Source organism: Pelobates fuscus, chromosome 1 (assembly GCF_036172605.1).
Source record: "Pelobates fuscus isolate aPelFus1 chromosome 1, aPelFus1.pri, whole genome shotgun sequence".
Classification (NCBI taxonomy): domain Eukaryota; kingdom Metazoa; phylum Chordata; class Amphibia; order Anura; family Pelobatidae; genus Pelobates; species Pelobates fuscus.
Window position 1 is genome coordinate 314,321,790 of NC_086317.1, and position 25,425 is coordinate 314,347,214.

At 40.7% G+C, this 25,425-nt stretch overlaps 1 protein-coding gene across 2 annotated transcripts in view; it reads left to right on the plus strand.

Annotated features, from left to right (window-relative positions):
* MGAT4A (alpha-1,3-mannosyl-glycoprotein 4-beta-N-acetylglucosaminyltransferase A) overlaps window positions 1-25,425 on the plus strand; it is a 92,321-nt gene that overhangs the window by 47,967 nt on the left and 18,929 nt on the right. For both annotated transcript variants that reach the window (XM_063459073.1, XM_063459064.1), the window contains exons 4-9: window positions 3,652-3,792; window positions 5,484-5,617; window positions 10,837-10,883; window positions 14,506-14,619; window positions 15,722-15,797; window positions 22,302-22,416. In XM_063459073.1, coding sequence (XP_063315143.1) covers window positions 3,652-3,792; window positions 5,484-5,617; window positions 10,837-10,883; window positions 14,506-14,619; window positions 15,722-15,797; window positions 22,302-22,416 — 627 coding nt within the window. The remainder of the gene's footprint in view (window positions 1-3,651; window positions 3,793-5,483; window positions 5,618-10,836; window positions 10,884-14,505; window positions 14,620-15,721; window positions 15,798-22,301; window positions 22,417-25,425) is intronic.

A 25,425-nucleotide genomic window follows, 5' to 3' on the forward strand; every position in this document is an offset into this window, starting at 1 on the left:
CCTTATACCCCCCCTCCCTCCCATAGTGGTCCTTATACCCCCCTCCCTCCAATAGTGGTCCTTATCCCCCCCCCCTCCCTCCCATAGTGGTCCTTATCCCCCCCCCTCCCTCCCATAGTGGTCCTTATACCCCCCTCCCTCCCATAGTGGTCCTTATCCCCCCCTCCCTCCCATAGTGGTCCTTATCCCCCCCCTCCCTCCCATAGTGGTCCTTATCCCCCCCCTCCCTCCCATAGTGGTCCTTATACCCCCCTCCCTCCCATAGCGGTCCTTATCCCCCCCTCCCTCCCATAGTGGTCCTTATACCCCCCTCCCTCCCATAGCGGTCCTTATCCCCCCCCTCCCTCCCATAGTGGTCCTTATACCCCCCCTCCCTCCCATAGCGGTCCTTATACCCCCCTCCCTCCCATAGTGGTCCTTAACCCACTCCCTCCCTCCCATAGTGGTCCTTATACCCCCCCCTCCCATAGTGGTCCTTATACCCCTTTTTTTTGTTATTATTAATTTTTTTTATTATTATTATTTTTTTATTATTATTTCTTATTTTATTTATATTTTTTTTTTTTCGTCCCCCCTCCCTGCTTGATATATGGCAGGGAGGGGGGCTCTCCTTCCCTGGTGGTCCAGTGGCAGTTCAGTGGGGGGGAGAGGGGGGCTGGCAGAGCTGTAACTTACCTGTCCTGCAGCTCCTGTCAGCTCTCTCCTCCTCCGCGCCGTCCGTGCAGCTCCATCTGTCAGCTCACACTGTAAGTCTCGCGAGAGCCGTGGCTCTCGCAAGATTTACACTGGGAGCTGACCGAGGTGCTGACCGGACGGCGCGGAGGAGGAGAGAGCTGACAGGAGCTGCAGGACAGGTAAGTTACAGCTCTGCCAGCCCCCCTCTCCCCCCAGTCTGTATTATGGCAATGCAAATTGCCATAATACAGACTATTGACTCGAGTATAAGCCGAGTTGGGGTTTTTCAGCCCAAAAAATGGGCTGAAAAACTCTGCTTATACTCGAGTATATACGGTAGCTTATAATCATAAAGGCAGTGAGAGGAACATGCACATTTTTAAAGGTGTAACAACAAGATTAGGAACATGCTTAGAAATGCTATCGAGAGCTAGATTTTAGCATCCATTCTCTGATGTCAAGTTAATCTATCTAGACTTCCTAGTAAGTGAAAGACTAGTATTAAAATCAATATTCAACAAGCTGTTTTACCACTAGGGACACATACTTTCGTGAAATCTTTGGTGCAAGGTATTAGTGCAGCATTGGAGGCTGGATGGAAAATTAAAGGACCACTATAGGCACCAAGACCACTTCAGCTCAATGAAGTGGTCTGGGTGCCAGGTCCCTCTAGTTTTAACCCTGCAGCTAAAATCATAGCAGTTTCAAAGAAACTGCTATGTTTCACTGAGGGTTAATCCAGCCTCTTGTGGCTGTCTCACTGACAGCCGCTAGTGGTACTTCTGCGATTCTCACTGTGAAAATCACAGTGAGAAGACGCGGGGCATCCATAGGAAAGCATTAAGTAATGCTTTCCTATGGGCGGTTTGAATGCGCGCGTGGCTCTTAGCGCACATGCGCATTCGGATCTGACGTCGGCAGGAGGAGGAGAGGTCGCCAGCACTGAGGGAGCCCGGTGCTGGAGAATGGTAAGTGGCTGAAGGGGTTTTAGCCCCATCTGCCCAGCGGGAGGGGGGCCTAATGACCCTATAGTGCCAGGAAAACGAGTTTGTTTTCCTGGCACTATAGTGGTCCTTTAAGTAACAAAGGTTCCTGCCTGCACCTTTCATCTTGTGCCTCTGAAGGTCATGCAAGGAGGGGTAATTCTGTGTCAGGCCGTGCTACCTTAGAGGTGAAATAAACGTAGATGGGCTCTGCGCTGGAAAACAGTGACCTATATACTGGATTAAACTGGTTAACACCTGTTAACACCTGTTAACAAATTATGGATCTGGGGATTATTGCAGGAGGTACATTGGGACACCATTTTAACTAGCATGGACATTTCAGTATAAAGGTAAGGAAATAATAGAATAGAAGGCAACAGGCCAAAAACAAAATAAAAGTATCAGAGCTCGTTTGCATCCTGTGTGAGTAGGAGATTTGTTAGCCTCCGTCTAAGTAGCATGCTATGGACACAATATTTTTATATTGCCTAGGTTGAGCCGAGCTTGGGAGGCAGTTCGGTATCGAGCAATGAATTAGTTCACCCTATGCCGCAGGTGGACCATGGCTTAGAGTCCAGCTTCTTGCTGCAACTGATAGGACTGCCGCCCCCGAGACAGAGACAGACACGAGACCTACGAGGGACCTTCTCCACGCTAATCTTGCTGTTCCTCCATGCTATGGTAATGTCCTTGCTTGAGGATGGGTGGCTGATTGAGCCCGAGACATCAGAACATCGCTTCTTCAGTTCCAGGCCTCAGTGGGTGCCAGCTCCATATGTCTATGGATCCCCAAACTCTGAGCAGTGGGATCGTGGGTGGACTGTGGTTTGCAGGCAACTCCACCTGGGCTCCCGGCCCAGGAGAGGAACGGGCTGTTGAGTCTGTGGCTGATGGTAACTTTGCAGCAGTACAGGGATTTGGTTTAGCGTGACGTTCCATGCGGTGCCAGAACTGTTGGCAGATGGCGTCAAACCGAGCCTAGAAGAGGGTTTTCCACTGTTGGCCCTCTACAGTGCTTAGCTTCCCGCGTGGTGACCATCTTGGGGCACCACGCCATGTACGGTGCTTCAGGCTCTGAGCTTTTGGGTATGAGTTTCGCCTAACCCAGTGGGGACAGAGATCTCCCCTGCCGGTCCAAAGTGGGTCCAAAGTGGGGGGGTGGAGTAGGCAAGGGCACTTGCTAGTAGCGAACTGCGACCCAAGTCGGTCATTGCCACCAACCACCTGTGCGCCTGCGTGAGTAGGCCTCAACAGGCTTTAATTTTGGACAAGAGCAGTATTGCACAGAACACCATGAACTGGGCTCATTAAGGTGCGCTGGATCATACAACCACCGACATGTAGCTTGGTTTGTCGAAGAGTGTGGGTTTCAGCCATAAAAGCTGAGATTAGTCCCTTGGGAGCCTCTGAGAGACACGTCTGGCCATGTTGGATGTCAGGCCCCGCCCCATCCATTTTTAAAAAATGGATAATGTGTGTTAGGCTATCCTGGAAAAGCCAGAGCATATAATGCAAATTTTAACCACAATGCTGCTGTGTCCATGAGTTTTATAAGGGAATATGCTGCACTATGTGGAAGGAATACGCTAGGGATAAATGTGTTCCTATGACCCTTTCAATGCAGACTCTTTAGCCCTTATCGGTGCACCTGGAGGATCATGTGCAAATGCTTTGTCCCCAAATGTTGAAGATCTGCAAAAGCAAGTGTTTTATACATGCACCTCCACTCCTCACTCCAGTAGCTTTTACTGGAGAAAATGATAAAAAAAAAAACTGTGACAATGTTACTCTAATCCGTATTACCTCACATTCTGTTTATTGGCTCAAAATCTGGTTATTTAAAAAGGTATGGCAAACAAGCACCATTTAGACATTAGAAGTTACTACTTCGGTCCAATTTAGGTCAGCAGAGTAATATCTCCTTTTCAGTTGGTCTTGGAATGTAACCTGGTTTGTTAGATTAATTTATTATACTGCTAATCTCTTGCAGATGAAACTCAGAAATTGTTAAAGGATTTAACAAACAGAAAATCTCTTCAAGTGCCAAATATATACTACCATATGCCTCATTTATTAAACCATGAAGGAAGCCTTCAGCCTGCTGTGCAGGTTGGCGCTGGGAGAACGGGAGGTATGTTCTGGCGGTTATGGTGAGAATGTTTTCAGATGAGTTTTATTGTCATTATGTCGATGAAATCTGTTAAATGTAAATACTTTGTCAGCTTGCAGAACCACACTGTGCTCAAATGGTTAATAAATATTGCATAATTTAAAATAAATGTACCTTTAATCTCTGTTAAAGGGTTGTATGAGTGCAGTTTTGTCTTATCTTACTTTTGTACGCATGTCCACACAGTAAAACAATGGCTATTACAAGGATTTCAGTCATTAAAAAAAAAATATTCCATAAAAGTGAAAATCATAAAGTGGAGAAAAGTCACTAGTGTCGTCTTGATCTTTTTAATGAATTGAATACTTATAATGCACAACCATGCTTTATTGGTTTCTATTGGGATTCATTTGACAGGGTTTTACAAACCAAACATACTTTTGGGATCATGCAAAAAAAATAATTGTAAAAATATGTTTTTTTTTTCATATCGATTCTTGCTGCTTTTGCTCTCAGGCTTTGTCTCAAGGAATATATTAGCGTTCTTGCTGGAGTCTCTGTTCTCGAGTCCAGTCTTTGGTGACTTTGCTAATGGCCAATGCACCTAATAATTATACATTGATCTGTCACTGACCGGTGAAGTGAATAACATTGATTATATTGTTACAATGGCACCTGTCTAGGGATGGGATATATTAGGCAGCAAGTGAAAAGTCTGTTCTTAAATGTTATGTTAAATTAACACATCTAAGGTAACCACTGGTCTCACAGCTTGCAAGTACTGGTAGAGCGCACAGGGTATAATCGCCACTTCCTAAATGGCACAATGAAAGTCCTATATTAAAGAAATACCCGCACTCTTTTATAATCGATATCAGATTTTATTTCATAAAAGTAATAAAAATCTCAAAAGTTAATCCATATCCACCCCTACAGAACTCCTATTCCTACAATTGATAAGCATTTAAAGTGGACTAAATACAATAGTCTTCTCATATATTGCATTTATACATCGTTAATCCAGGTAGCAAAAACCAAATACTCTGCCTAATATTCCAACCATGAAAAACCATTTCACTAACGCAAAAAAATAAATCCATAAGATGCTGTGCATTATATTTACCTTTGCCAGTTAGGAAGAGTACAGAGAAACCACCCAACGTTACGGCACTAAATGGTCTTTGTCAAGGGTGACTAAAAGCCACTGGCTTTAGAGAAATAGTTTTTCTTGGTTGGAATATTAGGCAAAGTATTTGTTTTTTGCTATCTGGATTAACGATGACACTATAGTGTCCCTCCCCCAGCTATCAAAGAGTTAAAACAAAAACCAGGTCCGTACATCCTTCGTAAAACCAGGGCCATGTTTGTACCTAAAATAGCCTTGGGAGAGGTTTTGTAGAAAATAAGAATTCAATTATTTTATTTTCACTAATAATTCATCTTATACTTTTGTTGTGTTGGCATAATGTGTGAAACACATGGCATGCTATTGAACTTAGGGGCATAATTCACCCCAGGGAACTACTACATTATTTCCTATTCACTTGTCCCATTACGAGGAGAACATATCCATGGGTATGCTAAATTAAGCTCATCCCCAAGCATAGATCTAGTATCCCAGTTAGTTGTTCCTGTATGAAAGAACACGCAGCACTATACATATGTTAGAAGGTGTTGTATTATCATTTGACTCTATATTTTTTTTTTCCCAGTGTCTATTGTGATGGGGATTCCTACTGTCAAACGAAAAGTTAAGTCTTATTTGACTGAGACTCTACATTCCCTGATTGATAAACTGTCTCCAGAGGAAAAACTAGACTGTGTTATAATAGTCTTCATTGGAGAGGTACTACTCATAGCAATTCTTATTATTCTGTGTTTCTCATATTAAACAATCTTGGTTATGCTGATACTTACCAAGAAATCTATATTATTTTTCTTTTATAGATTTAGATTTTTAACCATTAGTTGAAGTTCATTACTAATGTCTTTGCCTCCTGAAGTATTCTTCCTAAAGTTATAATTTGTGACAACACCCCCATAAAATGCGATCCACAAAATCAATGGCAGTGGAATTTATCTATAGGTGTCACCTATAGTTCTATTTATTTCTGCATATTTGAAAAGTACGGACTATTAAATAAAATATGCCACTAAGATTCTTCCTGTTTTTATTAAACTTGAATAGACTCTAATAAAGTAGGCACTTCATTGATGATTTCTAAAATGATATCTATGGAGCATTTGGTTGTGATAAAGTAAAGTGATTATCTTCTCACCTGTGGCCTCTCATCGATAATTGGCTTGTGACAAGCTGCAGTCTCATATAGTATGTATAGGTGATGGAAGTGCACTCATTCCTAAGTCATGGGATTCAGGGTGCTCCATGGATAAGTCCCAGTACCAAAAAGGACCAATTGTAGTATTGAATATAGAAGATAATCCAGGCACTCCAATGAATTCCAAAATAAAGGCAAATTTTTATTGGAACAAGAAACCAAAAAGCAACGTTTCTACCCCTAAGGGCCTTTGTCAAGCTTGACAAAGGCCCTTAGGGGTCGAAACGTTGCTTTTTGGTTTCTTGTTCCAATAAAAAATTGCCTTTTTTTGGAATTCATTGGAGTGCCTGGATTATCTTCTATATTCAAGCTGCAGGCTCATGACCCAAAATAATGTCCACTGGAGCAGATAGAGGAAACCAAATATTGTTGTCCCTGGAAGTTGGATGTGAGGTTTCTATGAAACTGTGCGTGTGCTGCCTTAAGATACTTTTATTGATTGGATATCATGTTGAGTTGTACTATTACATCCCTGGGGGAGATCTTACTCACCTTTTCCACCTGCTTTGACTTCAACAGCTGTCCTTTAAACCCACTTTAGCAATTATGTCCCGACTATGTCATAGTATGTCCATTTCAGAACTGACTCCAGCCAGGTTTATGCAGAGTGGGGGTGTTCCAAACTACTTTTGAGAAGTATTTTAAGACATTATCAATCTGATTCTGTCAATGTCAACTTTGAGTATGTCTTTTCACAATCGATTTCAGTCTTTACAAGTTACAGTCTTTACAAGTCCCCTACAAGTACCTGACTCATGGTTTATATTAGTACTGCTAAGAAGTAAAGTCCCAGGACAGCGATTAGTTCAAATGCCTAACCTGCGGTTGAATGTGGTATTAAGGAGAATACATTACTACATCTGCTGTACTTTGTTAAGGAATCAATCTAACCTCTCAGCTTTACCTGACCTGATCATCCAAAATCTAACAACACAAAGAGAGTTCAAGCTTATAGGAAATACATTGTCCCTCTCTGTTACTTACACGTAAGAGTAATTTCACCCGCACATATAGTAATGTCAGTCACTTCTGTGCTTCACAGGGTGTTTTTGTTATCATACCGAAGAAGACCATTCATCTTGTTCTTGCATATAGTTTAACTTTTAGTGATATACCTAATTATAAAAGAAACTTCCATTGTTTCACTACTGGGCATTTTTTGTTCGTGTATTTTTTTTTTTTTGGCCAATCAGGACCTCCTCATAGAGATGCATTGAATTAATGCCTCTCTATGAGGAAAATTCAGCGTCTCCATGCAGAGCGTGGGGACGCCAAATGTCAGAACTGCTTTTTCAGCAGCACTGACCCAGGAAGCACCTTCAGTGGCCATTTAAGTAGTGTGGCCACTTGGAAGTGTCCCTGGAGGCAATGTAAACACTGCCTTTTCTCCGAAAAAAGCCTGAAGGAGACTATTATACTCACCAGAACAACTACATTAAGCTGTAGTTGTTCTGGTGACTATAGTGTCCCTTTAGAGTCCATTAGTACCCTCCACCCAATTTCAAATTGACAGGTCTTTTATTAGTTTGTTGTGCCTGAGTATGCTAGACACACATAGCTACTATAACAAGGGTATAATACAGCAATTGAAAGAAGCACTCCGCTAAGAGCAATCTGAAAGGACACTGCTGGGTTTGAGTTTAAACAATTTATCATTACATTTCTGCAGCTGTGAAATGTAATCTTTATGTCAGTGTAGGCCTCCAGCAGTACTGTCTAATTGCCCATGACAGCTACTGGCATTTCACTAAATACAGTGGGAGGATTTTTTTTTCCTTTTCTTTTAAGCCAATATGTATATGTATGCATAAACCTATATAAATATATATACATTCTAGTGTGTGTATTGTTGACAGCACTGATAATAGAAATATATATGGAAAGGCAAAGCAAAATGCATTCTCAGTTGTGATTCTATGCTACATATATGTATATTATGATTGATAATGAATGATGACTTATGGATGAAACTTGCCCCTGGCACAGCAGCTTTAAAATATTGTGGAGGTCCTTTCATTAAATGCTGAAAGGAACACAGCAGCAGGACACTTGACTGCTGTTGGCTATTCACAAAAGATTTGGCTATTTTTAACTGAATTTGCACTAACATTCAGCTTGTCTGTAAAAATATCTCAACCTTCATATAACATGGGTGATTTGGCTGAAATGCAACCGAATTAGCTTGATTCAGTTGATCACATTTCCCTGATACGGGCAAGAGACATTGCACCTAAAACTCTAAGCCCCCTAATCTTACATCACCTTCATGCTATCCTAAACCCCTCCTAACACACTAAGAATACCCCAACCCTAAATCCCCCTTAAACATTACTCTTACATTAATGACATGTGTATGCATGTATATTTTATTTATTTATTTATTTAGTTTTTTTTAGTTTGTGCTAAAAAAAAATATGTATTTCATTTTTCCTTTTCTTTTTTTGGTAGCAGGAAAGTTCGGTTACATTTCGTCTGCTTTTTGGTTGCAATTTGTTTGGAAATTAAACTCACTGCAGCAATGCGATGTTTATAAAAATAACACAAATCCATTCATCTCAATTTGGTTACCATTAACATTTCTGTGAATACAGTGGACCACAGAGCAAAATGAACCAAATGCAAGGGAATTGAGCGAAATGCAATAAGCTGGTTTTGCTAAAGAAAATTTATCATTTCATGAATAGACTGCAACGTTTCCACAATTCTCGTAAAATGCTAGGCACAATATGCAAATAGGTACAAACATCACTGTTACTTTTCCCAACCAACCGTTCCGTAGGCTTAAAATGACCTGCTGTTTTCATGATAAATCGATGCACACAATTGTGGACAGCTGTTTGACACTCTAGAGGCATCAGCATTGTATTGGCTCTTTCATTTTGGAAATCTTGACAACTCAAATAAAGAGTTAGTGAAGTCGTTTTAATCTTTAGCGTCTTTACACTTTTTAATGTTTGTATAATCAGTGGAGTTGCGACTGTGTTACATCAACATCATCCAATTCCACCTGATTCTAGGGTTTTATGTCGTTTCCTAATTTCTGTTATATTCCAGTGTCTTGTGTACTCTTTGATTTCATCCATAATTGTCTCCTTAATAACTGCATTTTTACTACTTTGTATTTATTCAAATAGTCTCTGTATATGATAAATACAATCACTCCTTAGATAATCTTATTAAGAATCGTAAGTTAGGCATATCTAAAATGAGTTGGAAACGGGAAGCATATTTCTAGTAAGTTGGAGATCTTTATAGCATTCATTTATTGTCGCTTCCTAGCTGTTTTACACAATGTGAGCTTTTAGATATATTTTTTTCTCTACATGAAGTATTTTTCCATTGCTGTGCTGCTGTTTGATTTTCTATTATGTGAGATGGATCCTTAGGGAGGCAATTTGTACTTCAAAGTGGCAGATGGGTGTTCTGCCCTCTTCTTTTACGTTTAATCTTGTTGACAGGTGTTTGTCAGTGTCTATATCACACTGATCATTGCTTATATAATCTAATATTATGCACACTGCATATCCCTTTTTTGCTACATTTACCTGCATAGTAACGCCAATTTGTGTGGCTTCAAAACGTTGCACAACTGCATGCAGACAAAGTCAATGGGTTGTTGATGTTTGGCGAAACATAGGAATGGAGAAGATGCATAATTTGATAGGCTTTGACCATAAGTTGAATGTTACTGTCAGACATGCAGGTTCTAATATCTTGGAAACAGTCCAGACCTCCTGAAAAATTTACACATTGCAGTCTCAAGTGGTGGTTCAGTAAACAAATATCAACTGAGCAGTAGTTTGGAAGGTTAACATACCTTATTAGTGAGAATAGACAAACAAGTATCCCAACCCCTTTTCTAATTTAGGGCCCCCACCCACCACTCAGGGGTGGGGGCTAGGGGGGAGGACATTAGGTTCCCCCCCTTATTGGTATTTAGTGCCCCAACCCACCGCTCAGGGGTAGGGGCCAGGGGGAAGGACATTAGAGCCCCCCCCTTATTGGTATTTAGGGCCCCCACCCGCCGGGAGGGGGTGGGGGCCGGGAGGGGGGACAATAGGTCCCCCCCCCTTTTTACTTTAGGGCCCTCACCCACCGCTCAGGGGTGGGGGCTGGGGGGGGGGGATCCCCCCCTCTTTTTACTTTAGGGCCCAGTTTAGTTTAGTACTCTTTGTTTAGTAAATGTACCTCAATTGTTTTGTTAAAATTTAGACCTATTTGGGACATTTCTAAATTATTTCTTTTATATAAACCATTGTAATCTGTGTATCATTTGAAACCTTGCAATCTGTTTCATTTTACTGGTGCTGGTAATAGTGTTATGTGGATCGACTTTATAGTGTATTTCCCAGTGCCTGTAATCTCATCCTGTTCAATTCCTGAGCAGTTCTTCAGGGTTGATGTGTCATACTTTTTTGTTGTTGTTGGTTTTTGGTTGTTTTTCTGGCCAATCTTTATCCGAGTAACTGTGTACCAAGCATATGGTTTGAAATTATGCCAAATATTATCTATTTCCTTCACATAGTCATCTTTAATAACAAACTTCCCCTCATTCTTTTGGAATTGAAGGCCGGGAAGTTCGGAACTCGTAAACATTTCTCCACCATGTTTTGTTTAGTTATGTTTTTTTTTGTTTTTGTTTTTTATTAATGCTGTATAATTGAAAATAATGTTTTATAAATGAAAGTTCATCTTTGTAATACATAGTAAATGTTTTCTCTTCCAGACAGATATTGAATATGTACAAAATGTAGTAGGAAGCTTGGAAAAAGAGTAAGTTTAAACAAAATGTCAAATGGGTAATTATTGTTTATCAGGAGACTTGAAGGTCATCATGTTCATGTTTCAAAGGAACTTTAAGATCTCCATAAATATGAAGACTATAAAACTGGAGGTTCTGGAAGTCAGACAACACAGACACCTATAAATACATTGCTTCTACGTGTAACCAACATCCCAGATCTCCTTAACTAACAATGCTTTTCAAATCATGCATTTTTATTGTCTAAGAAGATGAAAAACAAAAGGAGTTTCTCTTCTCCACATTGGTTTTAAAACATTTACATTTCATTAGGAAAACACTTTATTGCTTTATCAATTTTTTTTTTGTGTGAAATTGCATATTTATAAATATTAGGAGAAGTGATGTCCCGAACAGTTCGCCGCGAACCGTTCGCCGGCGAACATAGTGTGTTCGCAGTCGCGAACACGCGCGATGTTCGGTCCGCCCCCTATTCGTCATCATTGAGTAAACTTTGACCCTGTACCTCACAGTCAGCAGACACATTCCAGCCAATCAGCAGCAGACCCTCCCTCCCAGACCCTCACACCTCCATGACTAATAGGGGCCGGACCGAACACGCTATGTTTGCTGGCGAACGGTTCCCGGCGAACTGTTCGGGACATCACTAATTAGGAGAGGTTGAAATATAAATAAATGTATATTTCATTCTACTCATTGCATCCCCGTCGATGGTGTATCATTTTGCATATAGAAAATAGCACAGTTTAACACATGCTCCTAAATTTCCTCCCTGATTTCTTTTCATTCGGATGCCTGCTGATGGATCCCACATATCTCTTTTGAAATACAACCATTATCAAAAGGAATGATAAACATTATTATAGGTCTTCAAAGCAGTGGTGAAAATGTGATCAGCATCAGTGTTTTCCCCAACCTTAAACTGGTCTTATAAGGACAAAGGTCTGGATATTGTGATAAAGTTTGTCACAAAAGCTCCCGTGCCATGTTCTTTTGGACAGCCTCTTACACACAGACTATGGACCTTGTCCCAGGAGTCCCTGAAAGAGGTGTGTGACCGCAGCAGTCAATGGACAAGTTTTTCATTGTTGTTTGAGAACCCTCTGCTGGCTGTCTAAAGTGTGTTCATTTGCACAAGACTTGTATGCAAATGAGGGCAACCAAATACATGGTTAAATGCATATACTGTTGCTTTTTATTGTGTTTGAAATGTTATTTGTATTACGTAGTTCATGGATAAATTTTACTTGCTTAATTGCTATATATTCTTTATATTAGTATTGCGTATAGTTGTCACAGCAATCTAAATTTTGTGAGGATATATGGGCTAGTCCCAACTAAAAATAAATGCTATGTTAGTTCCTTTTGGAACTGTATCCTATGTGGATTTTTAGGGATCCCAGTAACAGTCTTTGGAGCTGTTGTCTGGCTGCATGATTCTTCTAACCCTTGGATAAAGTAGAGAGGTAGGCCTGGGAGCCGTAAGTGCTTTTGTAAAGGTAATAACAATCCCTATATGCAGATTTGCAGAGGTATAAGCATAGGGGACTATACCTGTCTGGAAGGAAAGCTGCAGAGGAATAGGCAGAGGCGACTATACCTGCCAGTCTGGCCGGGTGGAAGAGTTCTGGAGAGAACCGAATCAAACTTGGTTGGAGTGCAGGAGCTTTATTGCAAAGTTGATTTTTTCAAGTTGTACTTACATTTTCACCACTGGTTAGAATCCTCTGTTTGGTATCTGCAAAACATTTTATGAAGTACACCAATATTTCCATTGAAGTCCGCACACGATAGCAGCTCCAAAATAATGCCTCGGGTAGGTAATGAAAAAGTGTGCAATTCATAAAAAAGAGGAAAAAATATATCAAAAATGGCAGCGAATAGGAGCCCACCTAATAAGATGTTACCTCCAGTATGTGCAACAAAAGCCAGTGTGCAACTTATATGCACAAACAAATAGGTGGAAATTAAACACTCTGCATCCAAAAGGAAAAAAGGGGGACGCAGGGAAAGGCAAAAGGCAGCTGGAGGTAGAAAAATCTACTGGGAGGGGGGGGGTAAGAAGACACTGGAGAGGGTCCCAGCAAACCTTTAACCCCTTAAGGACCAAACGTCTGGAATAAAAGGGAATCAGGACATGTCACGCACGTCATGTGTCCTTAAGGGGTTAAAGAGGTCCTGGACGCATTTAGTGCCTGTATTGGCACTTTCTCAACACATATTATGACCTTACATTCGTGCAGTGACAATGCTGCCACTATGAATGGCTTCAAAACATCCTGTATTTACTATAAACCATTCATTTATATGTGTTGTCATCTTCTCATTGCTTGTTGTAAAGTAGTTCTCAAAGCACCATAGCAATTATAGCTCGTTGTAGTCTTTATGGTCTTTTGGTTCCTCAGCTGGAACTTTTTTGTAAGCCTCCTAAGCTGAGCCATGCAGGGAGGGGTGCTTTGCAGTACCCAGGTAAAAAGTCAAACCATTCAAAAATGGTTTGATTACTTACATTGACTCTTGTTATTGTTTCTATAAACCACAGAACTGAAAAGAACTCCACGAAAATATAGTACAGATTGTGTTTAATTCTGATAATGAAGCATTCAGCTAATTACATTTTTATTAAAAAAAAAAAACTTTGTGTAGCTCTTGACATACTATTTCGTAATGATTCGAGAAATAAAATACACACATCAGTGTGATAATGCCATTGGGTAAAAAAAATCTTCTAGTGTTTAGTCTATTTGAAAATCTTTGGGTGCTGTATATTCTGTAGAAGACAATAGAACTCCACTGGCATGTTCTAAAATTGCTTGAAAATAAAGAAAATCATTTATTTTCCATTCTTTGAGAAATGAAGATTCCACTTACAGCCATAAAAAGACTCTCGGCAGTGAGATATTGTATTCACTGAGGTTGTTCGTTCAAATGTAGAAGCACTTTGGAAATCACGGCGCCTTCCAGTAGCTTGATATATATATTTATTTTAATAATAATGCACTGTCTGTTATGGTTCCAGAAGTGCACCCTGGGGGGTGGGCACCAGGGAACTTCGGGCACCATAAACCTTAAAGTGCACTCTAGTGGTTATGGTGCTTGGAGTTCTCTTTTAATTATACTTTTTGCATCTAATAAAAAATATATCCTGGCACATATCGGCACCTGGTGTAAACTAGTTAAACCCAAGATTCCTGTTCCTTGGCCTTAACGAGGCTAATTACCCAGAAGTGTAGTTGAGGTAAATTTTGTCGTTTTTTTTTTCTTTTTCTTTTTTAAATGGTACATAAAACACAAAGGAGTTGCAAGCATAAACATGGCAGTTACTCTTTATCTATAGTTTAATTCACAGAGAAAATGTTTTGGAGTAAGAATGTCCCGTCTCCCCCACAATGTACGAAATATTGAGCTTTATGAGCAAAGTATTATTATTTTACATGACTTTTCAAGGTAAAATGTTAAGCCTTTAAGGTACATTTAAAGGCTTTATGTACTGTTAAATTGTAGTTGGCAAATGAATGAGTCCCCAATTTCCTAGACTCTGGTGTGCCATGAATCCTAAATATTTAATGTTTGTTATCTAAGACGTTCTAGTTTTATTGTTCTAAATACATTGTTTTCTCTTGGTTCAATAAGATTCTCAACAGAAATCAGCTCTGGTTTAATAGAAGTAATCTCCCCTCCTGCTACATATTATCCTGACTTGTCTAATTTAAAGGAGACATTTGGAGACTCGAAGGAGAGAGTGCTGTAAGTAAAATCAAAAGAACACAAAAAACTGTTTTTAATATTGTTGAATTTTTCTTTTTTTAACCCAGACATATTTTCTTTATAATTGTATTAAATATTAGAAAATAAGTAAACACACACATCAATCATTAGATTGGATATGCAAACGTGAACAAAGAATTGGTGCTCAGCCATGTACAAACCTTCCGGTTTCCGCTCAGAACAACTAAATCCAAGTAAGACCGAACACATGAGCATACAAAAAAAAAAAGAGCAAAATATATCAATAATAAAATAATATATGATATACTTTTTATTACAAATAACAAAAAAATAAAAACTAAGCGCAGACAAAAGTGCAATCAAAAGAAAAGCAGTCATAAAGCTGAGAATATATAGCTTGATCACAGCAGACCTGTATATACAAAATAAAAAAATCACTGTAACCTGCTTAATCTGTAGGGCTAGACACCAAACAACTTTAAAACATTTTGGCTTGAGGCATTTCTCGCGGGGCACCTGTGTGGATAATGTCTGCTTTAAATTCTGTTGATTGTCATGCTTGACATTTTGGTCTCAATTTAATATTGTTGGGTAAGCTTTCCTAATGATTTAATATATTTGGAGAAACTTTTAAAATGTTTTTAATAATATATATATATATTTTTTTATTATTATTATTTTTTTTTTTATATACCGGTATATATATTTTCATTCATATCCGATCTGTTTTTCATATTTTCTTATGTTGAAGTCTTTTAAAAAGTGTATCCAAAAATATTAAATCAAGGCCTTTGTTCTTTAATATTTTTGTATTTGTATAGATATATTGATAGTGTTGTTTTGATGTTTTCATTGATTTTTAATGAGGGGTATAATTATAACATGTTTGGCTTCATTCTGTGCTCCTGTGTTGCCACAGACTTATTTTAGTATCACTTACAGAATTTGTTCCTTAGACGAGGAAGCTATTATAAAGTAATTGTTTATAAGAGTATATAGGAAATATAGTCTGCTGTATATAGCCCTGCTACATTAACGTCACACATTAATGCAATCCTAAGGTTACCTCTCTGGTTTCGCTATCCATTACTTTTTTTTTTCCCCCTTCTTTTTTTGACAGATGGCGAACAAAGCAAAATTTAGACTATTGTTTTCTTATGATGTATGCTCAGAGAAAGGGTATTTATTACATACAGGTAAGATTCTGTTAATATATGTTACTGTGGAAGTAATATACTGTGGGTTAAAGTCTATAATTGTTTGCCTCCATTATAGCAAGAATACATTTTCTGTTAATTAAAAAATGTATTTTTGCACCATGCCCTTATGCAACCCTACCACTACTTAACATTTATCTTAGCCTATGATTGGTATTGGAGGCAGTATATTACTTTATGTACTACATATATTACTATAAGATATAAAATCCCACGGCTTAGAATGCATCATAATGATCTATGTTACATACGGTTGTTTAAGTTTCTATGATGTCTCTCACCGTTTAAATGCTCAACTGTATTGTATGAAGAATTTTTATCTGACAGTGAATAAAGAATTTTTTTTTAACAAAAACCAAGAACAAAAAAAGTCTTCATGTGATACAAATAATGTGACATGTCTTACTAGATTTACATATTTAACATTAATTGAAGCAAAACACAGATATAACAAAGTGGATTACCAACTAATTAATCTGGTACTTAGTTATAAACGTTATAACAAAATCGAAATTAAAAATACCACGTGTACCTGTTACCTACAGAAAATATCTCTATATTAAGACCTAAGCAACAAAGTTTATTAGCTTTATTTTTTTTTTTTATTGATTTCTAACTTACTTGATTGCCATTATAGCCTCAATATTTTTTATTATTATTTTTTTTTTTAATTGATAAAATGTTCAAATGATTTATTTTCTTGGATTAACTTTCAATATGATTTATTTTAAAATTAAAAAAATATACATCAATATATCAAAATTCTCTACTATTATAATAAAATATTACCTTATTTGAAATGCTCAATATGTGTAACAGTTTCACAGGAGTTGGAGCCCAGTTGCAGGAGATGGCACAAGGAGAAGGCAAAAACCAAAAGGCAGTACAGACAAGAAGCAGAAGTCAGGGCTGGCAGCAGATTATCGTAGTCAGTAAGGCAGGCAGAGGTCAGAGTTCAGGAAATCAGTCAGCAGTGTAACAAAGATCCAGCAGGAAACACCAAACAAACAAAATGACCAGATACCAGGCCTCAGTCAGAGCTGGTTTTTACAGCCTGCTGATTAGGAGCAGCTGACCCTAATTGGTAAGGGGTTGCAGGTGGATCAGCACTGCTCCAGCCAGGCAAGGAGTCAGGAAGCAGAATAATGCAGACATGTTACTGAAGCATGGTAGAGAACCTGACTGGGATGCTGGAGCTGTGAGTTCAAATCCCCAGGTCTCTTAAAGGGGTGGCCACGCCTTGCTGGCTGCAGGATTCGGGGGGCACTGTGACAATACGATGGAGCTCCTGTCCTCCAACTGAGGGGACTCTGGAGCACCTCAGACCCAGTTGCTGAAGCTTGACTGGGGTCTCTGAGGACCTCTTCAATCAGGCCAGGCTGCAGCAGTTATAGCTTCCCCCTTGTAAAGCAGTTATTAATATATATATATATATATATATATATATATATATATATGGACAGTCTGTGGTGCAACGTGATGTTGGTGGATGGAGCAAGACATGATGTCCCAGATGTGCTCAATTGGATTCAGGTCTGGGGAACAGGCGGGCCAGTCCATAGCATCTATGCCTTCGTCTTGCAGGAACTGCTGACACACTCCAGCCACATGAGGAGGATCCCAGGGCCAACCACATCAGCATATGGTCTCACAAGGGGTCTGAGGATCTCACCTCGGTACCTAATGGCAGTCAGGCTACCTCTGGCAAGCACATGGAGGGCTGTGCGGCCCCCCCAAAGAAATGTCACCCCACACTATTACTGACCCACTGCCAAACCGGTCCTGCTGGAGGATGTTGTAGGCAGCAGAACCATCTCCACAGCGTCTCCAGACTCTGTCACGTCTGTCACATGTGCTCAGTGTGAACCTGCTTTCATCTGTGAAGAGCACAGGATGCCAGTGGCGAATTTGCCAATCTTGGTGTTCTCTGGCAAATGCCAAACGTCCTGCACAGGGTTGGTCTGTAAGCACAACCCCCACCTGTGGACGTCTGGCCCTCATACCACCCTCATGGAGTCTGTTTCTGACCGTTTGAGCAGACACATGCACATTTGTGGCTTGCTGGAGGTCATTTTGCAGGGCTCTGGCAGTGCTCCTCCTGTTCCTCCTTGCACAAAGGCGGAGGTAGCGATCCTGCTGCTGGGTTGTTGCCCTCCTCCACGTCTCCTGATGTACTAGCCTGTCTCCTGGTAGCGCCTCCATGCTCTGGACACTACGCTGACAGACACCGCAAACATTCTTGCCACAGCTCGCATTGATGTACTGCACTACCTGAGCCACTTGTGTGGGTTGTAGACTCTATCTCCTGCTACCACTAGAGTGAAAGCACCGCCAGCATTCAAAAGTGACCAAGACATCAGCCAGGAAGCATAGGAACTGAGAAGTGGTCTGTGGTCACCACCTGCAGAACCACTCTTTTATTGGGGGTGTCTTGTTAATTGCCTATAATTTCCACCTGTTGTCTATCCCATTTGCACAACAGCATGTGAAATTGATTGTCACTCAGTGTTGCTTCCTAAGTGGACAGTTTGATTTCACAGAAGTGTGATTGACTTGGAGTTACATTGTGTTGTTTAAGTGTTCCCTTTATTTTTTTGCGCAGTGTATTTTTTCATCACATATTAGTCGAGACTGAATGTAGGGTTTAGAATGACTTTTTTTTTTTTTTTTAATTCTTTATTTTTGGTGCAAGTTGCATGAAAGGTATACACTGCTTCGAATCATTTGATACAAATATTATACACAGATAAGTACAGTGATAAACAATGTGTATAACATCACAAGTTGTGGTGTCTAGTTGGTATGTTGCACGTTTTGTGGTGTTTGGTGGTCTGTCGTGTTGTATCGATTTGAGCACTAGTTTGGTTTAAGTGTGTGTGCCCCCTCTATGTGAAATGTCTCGGGAGTTATAGACCAGTGAGGTATGCGGGTTCTGGATCACTTTAATAGTATGAGGAGGGTTGGTTGTTGATTCCCCAGTGAAGCCGGCCTTACGTGGTGGTCGCTATTGTGTGATCCTCGACTATGTGTATCCCTCTGACCTCTATTCAGTCCCTCCCTGGCGTGGCTAGTAGGGGGGGGGGAGAGAGACGTCTCGAGCTCATTGTGTGCGCTGTGTGTGCCCTTTGGGTCACTCGGTTGAATTATGTGAATGTGTAACTATGGATTGACGTACATTAGAGTAAGTTGAAAGAGCAAACCATTAAATAGTAAACGTTAAACATTGCATAACTTTAGGTTAAGAAAAGTCTCAGAAATGTCTCTGCTGTTTGGGACACTTTGGTATGTTGGCCTGTTCAGGTCTTTGGTCTCCTTGCGCCCCTATTTTCCGAAGAAGACGTGTCAGAGTCAGTGTCTGTGAGGAGCTGTGTGTCCTGTGGGTCTTGAGCTGAGCCCCGTTGTGGTTGTAGGTCCAGGGCCGCCAGGAGCGCGGGAGTGTCCGCTGGGTCTGTGGCTTTATAGTACTTTCCCCCTTTGGTAATCCATAGGGTTTGCGGTGTCGCCCATCTGTACGTTAGGCCTGCCTTCTGCAATACTTGTGTGAGGGGTTGCATGGCTTTGCGCCACTGTAATGTGGCTCTGCTGAGATCTTGAAAAAATGATATTTTACAGTTCTCAAAGTCATATGGTGTCTTCCCTTTCATAGCTGCCAGCAGGGTTAATTTGTTGGACATCGATTGACACCTAAGGATGATGTCTCGTGGTGCAGTTGCAGGGGCTTTAGGGGATTTGGCTATTCTGTATGCCCCATCAAAGGAGAAATATTTAGCCTCTCTGGCTGAGAGTAGTGATGCCACTAACCTCCTTATGAAGTGCGGTAGTTCTTCAAGGGGTACAGTTTCTGCTACCCCCCGCAGTTTTATGTTCTTCCTCCTGCATCTGTCGTCCAATATTAGTAATTGCTTATTCGTTTCAGTTTGTTGAGTCTGGATGTGTAGCACCCTGTCGCTCAATTCCTTGAGGCCTTTCTGCAAGTCTGTAACATTATGTTCGGTGGCTTGTTTGCGTCCCTTTACTGTTTGCACCTCCGTTTTGAGAACCGCCAGGTCCGCCTCCTACATCAACCTGAGGTTGTTTTGAAGTCCAGTGAGCATTTCTTGTAGCTCTCGTTTGGTCGCCGGTGCTTCTGCTAACATTGGGCTTGGTGCCCCTCTATCCGTCGGCATCGGGCTTTGACTTATGGTCCCGCAGTCTTCCCTTACTGGCGAGGGCTCTCGGGTGGATGTTGTCGCCCTTATCGTCGGAGTTTTCGCCGACGGCGGTTGTTGCAGCATGTGACTTATGTCTTGTTGCGGCTTGGCCGTGGATGCAGTCGGCCTTTGGGTTTTTCTCCCCATGCTGCCCGTTAACAGGTTCAGGTAGTCGGGGTCGTCCCAGTCTAGTGGGCCTCCGTAGGCTGCTGGAGCGTGCCGGATAGCGCGGTAGGCCTTAGTGCCGCGGGTCGGAGTTTTTTTGCCCGGGGTTAGTAAAAAAGGCATCGGCAGGTTCAGGGCAGTACGCTGCGGTAAGATCTGACCTTATTTCTTTAGTTGTCGTCAGGATGTTTGAGATATCGAATGGATTAATTTTTCAGCGCACGGAGCTGTAGAAATGGCGTCTATTCAGTTGTGTTGCCAGGCTCCGCCCCCCTTTAGAATGACTTTTATTGCACACAACAAAGATATTTATACAGAGAAGTTTGGATTCCCTCCAATAGGGGTCATACTACATACAATACTCCTTCTCCAGCTCCACTTTTCAGGGGACTTAATTAAGTTAGTCATAGCAAATACAATAGTCTCCCTGCTGTGCCTGTTATGCCAACTGTTATTCCAGTTCCCTCATTCCGTGGACAGCACCCTCACACATTATACATTCCTGAATAGCACGTCAACGAGCACCCTCACTGTCCAAATAGTGCCCTGATCAAAGACTCCACATCTAAACTACAGCGTGTTTTACCAAGTCACCGCTATTCACTGATCCGATGAGTTCCAGGTGTGCAGCGGCTTAGTCCCTGTAAAAAAAAAAAAACAGGGTTTCTGGGGCTCTGAGGAGAGTAATGCTCTCAAGTCCTAGGTTTTCTCCAATGTCTCATCGCCTCACTGACTTCCCTTCAAATAGCACCCTACTTGGTGTTCAGTAGACTGAGCGATCCCCAATTTGTAGAACAAGTCATGTGGTGCATGATGTGTAGAACAAGTCCAGAAGTCCCAATGCTGGCTGAGAAACAAAATTAAGTATATGTGGCCCCTATACACCTCCCAACAGTGACAATAGCCCCTTTCAGAAGTTCCTGGGACCAGGCCTATAGTCTGTGGGCAAGCCTCTTCAAGAGTCAGTGGCAGGGGAGCTTCCGTCACACCTGTCCAAAAATATTACATTGAGGCCTATGTTAGAGACCCATAGCCATCTCTCCTTAGTTACAATTATATAAAATGTGCGCATTTGATGAAAGGAAGTAACTTCACCAAAAATCGGGAAAATTCAACCTAAGCAGCAATTTCATTTAATACTTACCTAATATATGGAAACATACCCTGTATTATTACCCTCTATAAGTAGAGTCAAGGTAAAGCATGAGATGGCAGGACCGAGGCCCCAAATCAGGAGTGTCCTCCTGGATTCTGGACTATTGAGAAATATGTCCTAAATGAAAAAAGTTTGACTTCATACATTCCCCCATGTTGTTTATTTTCATAACTGAAAGTAGAAATGTATATTTCTAACTAGCACTGTCCTTTCATTCAGCCTTAAACCATTGTTTAATGCAAAACGAGAGTCCCAGCATCTCTTCCCCTCTGTGCTGCTTGAGCAAATGATGAAGCATTAGCCTGAGCGGTAATGGCGGTTGTGATTGGCTGAGAGAATGTCAGCTGATCACATTCAGCCTATCATAGTGCCCATTGATGGTATGAATCAGTATGGCTATAATGAAAGTGTAATTTCCTCCTTTATAGGCTGGACTGTGGGTGGCCAGGCACCCTTATTTAGTATTAAACTGTTTGAAAATGTTTTAACACTAAATGGAGAGACAGTGCTAGGTGGCTCTCAAGCACTATAACAAATGCAATTAGACTAAATGGTTATAAGTTCTACAGTGTTCCTTTAAGTGATACATTATTATCCAGCTGATATACCAAGGTTGTACATGGAGTACTTCAAAGTATATACTTCATGGCAAAATAAAATGCATATAGAAGATTTTAATATTAAAATGTATTTGAAGAGTTAACTTCCCCCTTGTAACCTAAACAGTCCTAGTTCCCACAATATATGTTGTAAAAAGTCTCCGCATTTGTGAGACAAGAAAAGTGGAACAGGATTTGTTTTGTCCCTCTATTCTTCAAAGTTTCCGAAAAAGGAAAATATTAATATTAGAAAAGGAAATTATTAATATGTGTTGCACAGACAGCCTTTTCTTCTGAGATTGAATGATGTTCTGCAATTTAAAAACCTGTTATGCACAATATAATTTGATTTATTTTTTTTTTTCTCCTAAAGCTTGAAGATGATATTGTTGCAAAGCAGGCTTATTTTAATACAATAAAGAATTTTGCACTTCAGCTGGCTACAGAAGATTGGATGATTCTGGAATTTTCTCAGTTAGGATTCATTGGTGAGGATATTTATATTGATAATTTTAATAAATTTTAACTATCAAGGAGCTCTTAAAGGAACACTTTAGTCACCTAAACAACTTTAGCTTAATGAAGCAGTTTTTGTGTGTAGATCATGACTCTCAGGTTTCACTGCTCAATTCACTGCCATTTAGGAGTTAAATCACGGTTTCTGTTTATACAGCCCTAGCCACACCTCCCCTGGCTCTGATTGACAAAGCCAGCATGAACAAAACTGGTTTCACTTTCAATCAGATGTACTTTACCTTAAAATTTGTATCTCTTGCTCTGTAAATTGAACTTTAATCACATACAGGAGGCTTGTGCAGGGTCTAGCAAGCTATTAACATAGCAGGGGATAAGAAAATCTAAATTAAACAAAACTTGCAATAAAGGATAAACTTTAGATGACTCTTTACAGGAAGTTTTGAGCAAGGCTGGGCAAGTCACATGTAGGGAGGTGTGACTAGGGTTCATGAACAAAGACAGAGAATTGAGCAGTGAGGCTGCAGGGGCATGTTCATTAAGGTAAAGTTGTTTTGGTGACTATAGTGTCCCTTTAAAGTTACACTATTAATCGAACATTTAATTGACTAAATCATTACTTTTTCGTTATAGCAAACATTCCTGAAATGTATCCAGTTTAGGTTGGTTGTAGTGCAATCAGTTGGTATTTCTTAACAGAACAGTAGTTGTGAAAATATTGGCTGATATGATAAAAGCACAATTGTACATTTCCCTTATGTTCCTTTGACCTACTGGACTGATCATCTTAACAGCTCATCCCTAGTACAAAAGTCAGAAAAATTAATTATATGGACATACAAAGGAATGAACCAGTGAAAACATGGAGGTGTGTGTGACACAGAGATGGGAAGAATGGGAAAGTATGGCTGGAATAACCTACCGCCCATTTTTGTATCTTTGTTGATGGTAAAATTTTCTTACCGCCCACCAGTGCTGCAGTAACTAAAAAACTCCTTTCTAAACAATTTTTTTGTTTAGAAAGGAGTTTTGTGTGTGTGTGTGTGTGTGTGAAGGGTGCGCTGTGTGTGTTTGTGTATGTGTATGTGAAGGGTTATGGTGATGGGTGCTGTGTGTGTGTGTGGAGTGTAGTATGTGTTTGTGTGTGGGAAGGGTGCAAAGGGTCTTTGCTGTGTGTAGGTGGGTGAAATGTTAAAATTTATCTTAATGTCTACCCTTCCCTCCTTCTTACCTTTTATCAGGGAGGGGGGACATAATGCTGCAAGCCATCATGGCCCAGTGCTGGCATGTTCACTTTAGCCTGCAGCTCTTCAGGCTGATTCTCCTGTCCTCCTGCGAGCACAGCATTGTATCAGAGCGTTGCAATGGTAGCGCGCTGCAGCGCTCTGACCAGCCTGCTCGCAGGAGGAACACAGAGCCTCCAAGCTCCTTCCCTCCCTCTTTACATATACCTCCAGCCGCAAAGAAACCGCTAACGTAGTCAAATTAAAATAACCAATCAGCATGAGGTTAGACATATAAAACCATTAAATAGAATAAACACAAAGTAATTACACTCACTGTGCTCACACAATATATAATTAAACACAGGAATACAGAAATAATTGTCACCTCTGAAAATAAAAAAATCCAAACACACACAGTGCTTTCTGTTATAATAAAATAAGTCTAAAATATAAAAAAGAAATGGGACTCACAAAAATAGAGCCATGCCAGGCTCTATACTAACCTCTCCAAAGGTACCTATAAAGACTAGCAATGTGCATCCAGGACAGGGACGCTGGATCTCAGGAAGTTTCCAGAAAATTACACTTTATCAGTTCGACAATTATACACTTTATCAATTCAACAATGATAAAATATAATAAAGTGTTTGTACCCTTTCCAAAAGTCCCAAGCCACTGGTCTTAAGCCTGACACATTAATTGATCCCTGGAAACAGTACAGGCCACCAGAGGTAAGCGATCCTGTAAGACTAACTGACAAGGATTCCATTCTGGATCCAGAAGGAGAAAGGGTGAGTGAGGAAGAAGTAGGGGATCATCATAGGACAATTCCAGAAGGAGCGGGATCCAAGTTTGAGCTCTCCAGAGCTGTGCGGCTAACCGTATTGTCACGCTGTGACGCTTCAGGAGATGAAGAGTCCATAGGATCATAGAAATCGTAGAAAATGCGTATGTGGACATATCTACAGAAACAAATCCACCGCTAGACAGAGAGAATTCGAAGCGGAAGCCAGCTAAAGAAATCGAGCATCTGACAATTCGCCCTGGAAAGCAACAGATCCAGATGAAAAGGGTCCATCCAGTGGTCCAAAAGATGAAAGATCGGTGGAAGAAGTCTCCAATTGCAGGAAGGAGAACCAATCCTTGACGAATATGACTCAACCTTGTCCTGATCAAGAGATGCCTGTCCAGAAAATACTAGTAGAAATCATTCATGAGATCTGCCAGGAGTTTCGAGCGGGATCAACCCCCAGGCAGTTATGTAATGCACTGTCAACGTGTGACCAGTGTGTCCTGTCTGTCATAAAACAGCCGCAGTCTGGTCCAGGTAATTTATGTGTACATTCAGCTCTTCTGGGGTCCATAGGCCCGTTGCACATGGCTCACCAACCTTTGGAGCTGGCTTCTTAATTGAACATAAAATCCAGACATGAGCCAAAGATCGCCCTCCTGAATGGACGAAGAAAGAAGACTTAGCATCCAAACCTGGTCTTGAAGTTTTAACACAAAGAATGATTCAGGAAATGTCCTTCCTGATTGTCAGATCTTGGGGGGCGGGAGAGTCAGCACACAGAGTCCACAGTAAACCCCAGGAACTGAACTGACTGAGTGAGAAGGCGTTAACTCCAACTTTTCTTTGTTGATGATGAATCCGAGATCCTGCAGCAGACGAATTGTCAGGAGTGTCTCTCGCTGAAGGGTGTCTTGATCCTGAGGATCCAGGAGGATGTTGTCCAAGTAGGTGATGGACTGAAACTCCCATGGCTGGCATAGAAGTTTGACGAAGCACCAAGAAAC